The sequence below is a fragment of the Pteronotus mesoamericanus genome, unplaced genomic scaffold (genome assembly GCF_021234165.1).
Source record: "Pteronotus mesoamericanus isolate MK-2021 breed Mesoamerican mustached bat unplaced genomic scaffold, CSHL_Meso_final contig_25, whole genome shotgun sequence".
Taxonomy (NCBI): Eukaryota; Metazoa; Chordata; class Mammalia; order Chiroptera; family Mormoopidae; genus Pteronotus; species Pteronotus mesoamericanus.
Genome location: NW_026555105.1, coordinates 18,319,781 through 18,328,778, shown reverse-complemented (window position 1 = coordinate 18,328,778; position 8,998 = coordinate 18,319,781). Strand labels below are relative to the sequence as shown.

At 50.1% G+C, this 8,998-nt stretch overlaps 2 protein-coding genes across 3 annotated transcripts in view; one reads left to right on the top strand and one right to left on the bottom strand.

Moving 5' to 3' along the window:
- Positions 1–4,749: 4,749 nt before the first annotated feature.
- Positions 4,750–6,419, top strand: MAP1LC3A (microtubule associated protein 1 light chain 3 alpha). Of its 2 annotated transcripts, XM_054573864.1 has the most exons (5): positions 4,750–4,966; positions 5,275–5,330; positions 5,414–5,520; positions 5,817–5,986; positions 6,266–6,419. In XM_054573864.1, exons 1-4 carry the CDS (start codon positions 4,927–4,929, stop codon positions 5,977–5,979), a joined length of 366 nt encoding a protein of 121 aa, XP_054429839.1. In that variant the 5' UTR covers positions 4,750–4,926; the 3' UTR covers positions 5,980–5,986; positions 6,266–6,419. The 2 variants fall into 2 exon arrangements, with proteins under 2 accessions (XP_054429839.1, XP_054429838.1); XM_054573863.1 differs by having other exon boundaries at positions 5,817–6,419.
- Positions 6,420–6,650: 231 nt separating this feature from the next.
- Positions 6,651–8,998, bottom strand: part of PIGU (phosphatidylinositol glycan anchor biosynthesis class U) — a 91,186-nt gene continuing 88,838 nt past the window's right edge. Inside the window, exon 12 of the mRNA XM_054573860.1 lies at positions 6,651–7,046. Within this exon, the coding sequence (XP_054429835.1) occupies positions 6,933–7,046 (114 nt within the window). The 3' untranslated portion in view covers positions 6,651–6,932. The remainder of the gene's footprint in view (positions 7,047–8,998) is intronic.

Genomic DNA, 8,998 nt, shown 5'->3' with positions numbered 1-8,998 from the left:
GTAACTGGTGAGTATATTGGTAGCTGAACAACTATTTCAATTGTTCTGTGTGCTTGAAAATTTTCAAAATAAAATGCTTAGAAAAAATATTTAGCCTATTAGTAGGTGATAACTGCTCTGGCAAAAAGTTAAGCAAGATATTGCGAGAAGAACCAGGAGTGACTGGGGTGAGGGCTGCAATATTAAATAAGATCATTCAGGAAGGCCTCCCTGAGGACACCCTGGAAATTAGAGTGTGAGCCACACAGAGATCTTGGGGAAGAATATTCCAGGCAATGGGAACGGTAAGTACAGGAAGGTCCTGAGAACAAGTAGGTTCCTGAAGTAGTGAGGAGGCCAGTGTAGCTGAAGTCAAAGGGTGAGGGTGAGTGTTGAGGTCCGAGGAGCAGCAGGGAGGCAGATCCCATAAGCTTCATGGGCCACTGTTTAGCTTTGACTTTTGCTCTGATGGGTGCGATGCAGGAACAGCATGATCCAACAGGATCGTTCTCGTCAGCATAGCGAAACCAGACTGAAGAAGGCAAGGCCAGACAAGGAGACCAGGAAGGAGGTGATGGTAGTAGTCTGGCAAGAGATGATGGTGGCTTTGGCCTGAGTGGCAATGGTGGAAGGAGGGAGACTTTGGAGATATCTTCAATGTAGAATCAATAGGATTTCGGCATGGATTGGGTGTGTATGTTGGGGGGAAGGCAGGGAAGTGAGGGAAAGAAAAGAGTCAAAGATGATGGATGGAACAGCGAAGATTATAAGTGGAGCACACGCTAGGGGAAGGTCATACATTCATTTGTGGGGGACAGGGCGGAGGGTAGGGCAGGGGGTAGGGCAGGGGGTGTCACATTTCTGATGTTTGCTAGACTTTCAACTAGAGACAAGTAGGCCAGGTCTTCAGACTCAGAGGAGATGGGCGAGAGGAGGAAGCAATGATGTGAGAAACCAGAGGACTGGAGGAGGGAGTGTTAGCCCTGCCCACTGGTCAGGTAAGAGGAAGTGAGCATAGACCTTGAGATTTGGGGGATAGGCCTCTCCCCCACTGTAGTCTCAATCCAGGGCTTAGTCTGACAAGAGAGGTGTAACTGCTTCCCGTAGGCAATGGCCAACCTAGTTCTTTCCTTCGTTCTTATTGGCTGTGATTACACTCAGTCTCCTACAAGTTCGGGTCTGTGAGATGTGTCCACTTTGACACACAGAGCTCTAAATCAAGAGTCAGCAAACTAAGGTCCACAGGCCAAATCTGTTTTAGCAAACAGTTTTGTTGGGCTACACCTATGCCCATTCTAGTTGTCTAAGGGTGCTTCCATGCTCCAACAGAACTGAATGGTTGCCAGAGACCACACAGCCTGCAAAGCCAGAAATATTTACTTCCTGGCCTTTTAAAGGGGAAGTGTGCTGACTCTCCTCCCTCTTTCACGATAACAGTATTCTGTTATAGGAATACTCGATATTAAATTGGGCATTTAGGTACCCCAATTTTTTGCTATTCTGAAAATGCTCCAATAAATATACTTAACTGTGTTTTCTTGGGTTCATGTGCACACCAAAGTGGAATTCCTGGTTGATAAGATACAGGCATCTTCAGTGTTAGATTTTGCCAGATTGCTCTCCAATGTGCCTGAAGTGATTTACACTCCCATTGGCAGTGTAAAAAGTTTCCATATTCCTCTAAAACTTGTTATTGTGTTGTCAGACTTTATTAGATATTTTTTATTGTTTGTAGATTCCTTTCTTTATTCCAGCTGTGAATGATAGTTTTCGCTTCTATCCTTTCCTTCTCTCAGGTGCTCTGGCTGGGACCTCCATACAATGTTGCATTTTTGTTCAGTGAAAGAATTTAAAATTCTGTTCCTGGCTTAACATTTTACCATATACTATGGTGTTTTACCATTAAGGATAATGTTTCCTGCAAGGTTTTTTTTCTTTTTGAGGTGGGGGGAGGTGGAGAACTCAGAAAACCATTTGGACTAGTTGGTTTTTTGAAGTATATGGCTACTCATTTTGTCTATTTCTCTCTCTCTCTCTCTCTCTCTTGCCTATTTCTTTTTAAATTAGCCTTGGCAAATTATCTTTTGCTAGTAAATTGTCCATTTCAACTAAATTTTAAATTTACTGGCATAGAATTTATAATTTTATTTTGCCATTTCTGATATATCTGTAGTTATATCCCTTTTACAACTAATGTTTATTTCATTGGTCTAGCTTTGTTTTGTGGTCAATATTAGTGTCTTTGTTTTTATATTTCATCAATTTCTGCTCTTCATTATTACCTTTCTTCACTTTTTTATTTGTTACACTGCTATTCCTTCTAAAAATTCTTTGACACTGCTCATATATTTTCCATATTTTTTCCTACCTAATAGGGCTAACAATTTTCTATGTGTAGCTTTAGTCGCCCCCTTCCCCACCCTGAGTTTTTATATGTATTATTTTTGGTTTGACCCACTGTTTTCATTTCTATATCATTTCATCTTTGAGCAATAAGATTTTTAGAAGAATATTTAAGTGTCCAAACATTTGGAGATTACTTGGCTTGTGTCTATAGTCAGGGGATATGGTATGAAACTGACTAATTGGTATCTGTTGAGATGTATCTTGTTGTATCTAGTTGTTAGGTTGTTTTTTGATAAATGTTTCTTGTGTGCTTGAAAGTAATATACTGGGTTCAGTGTTCTATCAGGGCCCATTGATTAGGATAATATTTTTTTAAATATTTTTTTAGATTTTATTTATTTTTAGGGAGAAGGGAAGGGAGGAAGAGAGGAAAAGAAACATCAATTAGTTTCTTCTCTCATGCCCCCAAACAGGGACCTGGCCCACAACCTAGGCATGTGCCATGACTGGGAATGGAACCAGCGACCTTCTGTTTGTAGGCGGGTACTCAGTCTGCTGAGCCACACTAACCAGGGCTGATTAGGATTATTAATAGTATTAAAATCTCCTATATATTTTTGGCTGTTTGCTCTATCAGTTACTACTGAAAGAGGTCTTAAATCTTCTACCATACTGGAGAATTTGTCAGTCTTTCCTTGTATTCTCACTTTTGCTTTATTTCCAACATTTTTTTTAACATCTAACATGCAAGTTGAAACTGTTACATCTTTCTTCAAAACTGTTCTCTTAATCATTTTGTGGTGATCCTCTATATCCCTAAAAATGACTTTTGCCTTCAAACCCATTTTGTCTGATTTTCCTAAAGATTTATATCTTTTGGTTAGTTTTGCTCAAGTATACCTTTTTTCCCCCATATTTTTACTTTTGGTGTCCTAAGATCTTAAATGTCCTCTTTTAAATAGCACAGAGCTGCATTATTTTTGGCCAATATGATCATCTCTTTTATTTTTAAGATGACTTATAGAAAGAGGGGAAAGGAAGGAGAAAGAAACATCAACGTGTGGTTGCCTCTTGCACACCCCCAACTGGGCACGTGGCCTACAACCCAGGCATGTGCCCTGACTGGTAATCGAACCCACAACATTTTGGTTTGCAGGCTGGCACTCAATCCACTGAGCCTTACCAGCCAGGGCTGATCATCTCTGTTTTAATAGACAAAAGTAAAACATTTCCTACCTCTGGTTTGGCACCATTTATATACCATTTGATTTACTTCATTTTTCTTCTTCTGCCTTCCATTTTAATATTTTTTACTTTTTCTCTTTTCTACATTAGAAGTCATACTTTCTATTTCTATTCCTTTAGTGGTTCCTCTTACTGTCTGAAAAACATACTTGACTGTACAAAGCTGGACAATTATCATTAGCTTTATCCTCCTCCTCCTGTCAAAAAAAATCAAGTTTCTCAGAACACCTGAACTGATTACCCTCTCCAGCCTTACCTGCTGGTGTGTCCCATGCTCCTTGTTTTGCACTCCACGAGTTAATCATCACTATTCCTATTCCAATTAAGTGCTTGTTTAGATGACTTACATGTTTGTCAGTTTAGTTGCTTACCATTTTCCCATCTAATTTCTTGTCTTTAGAGTTCTGCAAATTCACTACAAAGTGCCTAGATGCTGACTTTATTTTTATTTGTCCTGCTCTGGGTTTTATGTGAGGATCCTGGTCTTTAATCGATTTTGGAAACTCTTCTTAAGGAACTGACGCTACCATATTCTTTCCTCTCCTTCTGAAATTGATTAGGCATAGGAGTTTTTCTCACTATACCATTCCAGTCACTTCCTCTTTTACATTTCTTCACCTTGTTTCTCTAGTTAATTATTTCTGGTTATTCTCTAATTCAGAAATTCTCGTCTGCTGTACCCAATCTGCTTTCTTGCCTCAGTCTTTGAGAATTGATTATCAATAGCTCTATTTTTCAACTTTTGGAATTTCTTTAAAAACCTGTGTTCCTTTTTAGTGACTTGCTCTTTAATGTTTCAGTCTCACCCACCTCACCTTTCTCCATAAGCCGCGAGGGGGACTTTTTGGTTCACTGCTGTCATCCTCAGCGCCTCGTTCAGTCCCTGTAATGAACAGACTGTGCCGTGTCAGTGACAGCAGGGACAGAGGATGCTGAGCCATGTCCAGAGCTGCGAGTTCTCTTCCGCAACGGCCTCTGAGCTTTCCAGTCCCCTGCACTGCCTGTGCTCGGGGGAGAGGGGCCTTCATAGGCCATGACGTCACGCCACTGTGACGTGCCCTGGGAGCCACCGCCCCTTCCCGGAGCCGGTCGCGAATCCAGGCTGTGAGCCCTGACGTCACGGTCCAGGCGGGCGGGTTTTGCGTCGGCCCAATGGGAGCCGCGCGCTGGCCTCCCCTTTAAGGACTGTTGTGACCTGACGTCACCCGGGCGAGTTACCTCCCGGAGCCTCCGCCGCTGGGCTCAGCGTGAGCCCCAGAGCCCTTGAGCGCGCGGCGCGGACCGCTTGGCGTCCCTGTGCCGCAGCCACAACCCCGCCCCGGAGCTCCGGCCTGTGTGCCCCGCCGGGCCCGCGAGATGCCCTCCGACCGGCCTTTCAAGCAGCGGCGGAGCTTCGGTGAGGCCCAGCGGGCAGTCTGCGAGTGTGTGTCGGGGTTAGGGTTGGGGGCGGGGAGGGGGGGCGCAACCGACCTACTGCCGCAGGTGACGTCAGTCCTGTGACGTCAGGTTTCAGCTTGACCCTGGGCTGGGAGGCAGGTTCAGGCCTGGGGCCGGACCTCCCAACCCTGTCTTGTGTCCAGGCCTGCCTGACGGCCCCGGGGGCGGGGGCTTTGGGGAGGTGGGGCCATGCCGCCCGTCGGAGACAGGCGGGGCAAACCGCGAGGAGGACCCCGGCCTAGCCTCACCGCCGACCTCCCCCCGCAGCCGACCGCTGTAAGGAGGTGCAGCAGATCCGCGAACAGCACCCGAGCAAGATCCCGGTGAGTCCCACTGTCCCCCTGCTATACCCGCCCGGCCCAGGCTCCGCCCCAGCTCACATGTCCCCGCCCTACCCTGTTCCCAGGTGATCATCGAGCGCTACAAGGGGGAAAAGCAGTTGCCAGTCCTGGACAAGACCAAATTCCTGGTCCCGGACCATGTCAACATGAGCGAGCTGGTCAAGATAATCCGGTGCGTGGGCAGCCGCTTCCAGAGGGGAACTTGGGTCCTGCTGTGGTTGGGCAGCAGGCCAGGTCCTTTTGAGAATACGTGTCGGGTCGGGGGGGGGGGGGGGGGGCGTAGGATGGGGGCATAGGGTCCCTATTCTGGGGAAGGTCAAGGTCAGGGCTGTGGTCCGGTCAGAGATGAGCCTTTGGAAGGCTGGGGTGGATGTGAAGCAGGGGCAGGACATTTTTGGGAGTCTGAGCCACCCTGCCCGCCCAGCTGCGAGGCCCCTCACTGCGGGCCTGCCCTCCTGTCCACCTCAGGCGCCGTCTGCAGCTGAACCCCACGCAGGCCTTCTTCCTGCTGGTGAACCAGCACAGCATGGTGAGCGTGTCCACGCCCATCGCGGACATCTATGAGCAGGAGAAAGATGACGATGGCTTCCTCTACATGGTCTACGCCTCCCAGGAAACCTTCGGCTTCTGAGCCAGCAGTAGGGGGGCGGGGGTGGTGGTTGGCCTGGGAGTGGGGACCCTGTCAGGCTCTGCCCAGGGAGTTCTTGGCTCCTGAACTGCGTTGCCCCAGCTTCCGGGGGACTGGGCAGAGATGCTACCCCTTAGTCCTGGGGCACCAACCACTCTGACTCTGCCCTGGGTAGATCCTGGACCTGTCACGTTAGGGCTGCCCCGCTGGGTGCTGGCAGGCTGGGCGCAGGGGGGTGGGAACAGCCCCTAGCACCCCTGCTCTGTCTGGTTTATCTTTTTTATTTTAGGCCCCTGCCCGTCTGCCCCTCCCCCACCTGAGGCGCTGCTTCCTGCCTGGACCCACCCACCCCTGAAGGACTGGCCCCTGGCTCACCTGGTCTTGACATGGTGTATGGATCTGTGGTCATTGTCCCTCTGCAGAATAAAGATTGCTCAGGCCTGCCTGGCCCTTTGCCTCCAGCTGCTTGGGGAGTGGGGTGGGCTGCTGGTGGGGCTGTCAGACACCACGCCCTGCTCACCAGTACACATACTTCTGTTCTGTGGACTTAGGGTTCATGCTGGAAACCCACACCCATGTGTAGTGGATCATGTCAGTATTAGGGGCCCACACCTTCCAGGAATTTAATGTGAGCCCAGCATAGACTTCATACCAAAAAAATTTATTAAGTCACCACAATCTAACAAACCCTGCTCACCTGCTTATTCCCCCTTTCCTGCCTGGGAAAGGGCTCCTTTGTGTGCAGAGCCAAAAACTGGGGGTCCAAGTGGAGGTGCTCCTGGCAGTGGCCCACAGGCCTTTCTGCCAGCCTTGGCTCGCCTCTGGTGCCAAGATCGTGACCCGGGACTTGAACCTCATCTGCCGGAGGACTTGCCTGCTGGCAATTCTGGAGGGCTTGGCCTAGCCTCTGGCCTGTCCACCCCCTGAAGTCTGTGCAGCCCTGTGCCCGGCCAGGCCTACTTGAGCACGAGCATGGCCTCCGTGCCATCTTTGGCTGTCAAGTAGAGACCATGAGTGAGGTAGTACTCCCGCCGCAGGAAGGCGTAGAAGTAATCGGAGATCAACAGGATCTGGGGGGGGCAGAGGGAGAGAGTGTGAGAAGCTTTGAGGTACCTCCCCCTGAACCCTGGGTCCCTGGAGAGCTAGGCAGGTATGGGGGATACTCTACCCAGGGACCTACACTTGACCCTGCAAGGTCTCAGTGGCACCTTAGAAGTACCCATATGACCCTCCCTCCATCATGGTCTGCACCGCCTCCTCATGCCCTAGTCTCTGAACGCCAGACTGGTACTTCTGCAACAGAAGCCCCTCCACCTCATATCGTGGGTGCCCACAGGCCTCCTGGGTGCACCCCAGCCACACTCCCTGTCAAATTGGCTTCTCCCACTGGGAAGTCAGGCCCCGCTTCCCAGCCCAGGTTCTTCCAGGTTCTCAGTCCACAGAATCACCAGATACGTCTCCCATATACAGAGCCAGTAAGTCCCATCAGTTCTACATCGTAAACTCTCAAATCCACCCGTTTCTACCCATCTTAATAGCTAACACCCTGCACAAAGGCACTGTCATCTCAGCAGCAGTCTCCTCTCTGGGCTCCTTAAAGTCGAACATCCCCCTCCCCCAGTCCATTTTCCACAGCTGCCATAGTGCTTTTCAAAACAAACCCGGTCATGTTAAAATCCTCTAAAGGCTTCCTGTGGCTCACAGGGTGAAGACCAAGCTCCCTGGGGCTCCAAGACCTTGCACCTGTTCCCTGCTCATGGACCTGCGTCACCCTCTCCCCTGTTCCACCTCACTCTGCTCTGCCCACACTGGCATCTTCCCTCCCACTGTAGGATCTTTGCTGTTTCCTTGGCCTGGAATGTTCTCTCTCCTTTCACCTAGTCAACACCTGCTTGTCCTTTGGATCTCAGGAAGGACCTTCTTCAGGAAAGCCCTCCCACACCCCCCAGACTGGGTCTTGGCCCCATTCACTGCTACTCAGTAGCACAGACTCATCCAAGCTGCAGTTTTGCATCCATTTCCGTGACTGCCTGACAACAGTGCTCCTTCCTCCCCTGCACTGGGCAGGGTCCCTGAAGCGGTTCTGCCACCATGGTATTGTGTGCTGGCTCAGTCTGCCCCATATGGACCACAGACTCAAAAGAGCCCTAGAAGCGCAGCCCACTACCCGCTCAGAGGCCCAGAGCAGAATATGGATTTGCCAAGGTGCCCTACATGCGTCACCTACAGTCTTGCCATCCGTTTGTCCCAAGAGCTCCAATGCCTGGAGCAGGAGGGGCAGGGCCCAGCACCACGTGAGGATGAGGGGAGCGGGTCTCATCGCTGAGACACCACCAGCTCCGAGGCACTGAGAGGCCTCTCAGACGTCAGCACCAACCAGCTCTGGGCACACAGATAGAGGGGCAGGAACCTAGAGCAGGGGGAGTACCTGGCTACTTTCTTGGACCAGGTCAGAGACTGAGCTGAGCCAGTGATCTCAGCCTCCGACCCTGAGACCCCAGTCCTGGGCAGCCTCTTTCACACTGTGGGGCTGGAATGAGGACACAGAGTGGCCCGGAGGAGCAGCTCAGGTTCAACACCAATGATGGCTTCAGGACAAGGACACCACTAGAGCCCATCTGGAAGAATGATGGCAACTAAGGCACAAAGGGTTCAATGGCTGGTCTAAGGCTCTACAGGGAGAGCTGGACTCATGGTCATAACCGTGCAAGGCCATGCACTATGGCTCAGTCTGCCAGAGGGCAGAGAACTCATCTGTGGGTATCACAGAGCAGACAGAGCCCAGGGAGCCCCCAGCGCCTTGCCCCACAGCTGTCCGTTAGGGGCAGTTATCACAGCAAAAGATGACCTCACACCCAGCAGCCCCTTTCTTACTCAGGCCCCAGGTTCCCGGTCTGCAGAACTGGGGGAGCCTGGAGCTGTGGTTGAGCTGGCAGTGTCTGATCCCTAAGCCGGGTCAGGTGAGGGGCAAGTGCAAAATCGCAATTCACAAAAGAAAATGAGTCAACTCCAATGTCACATA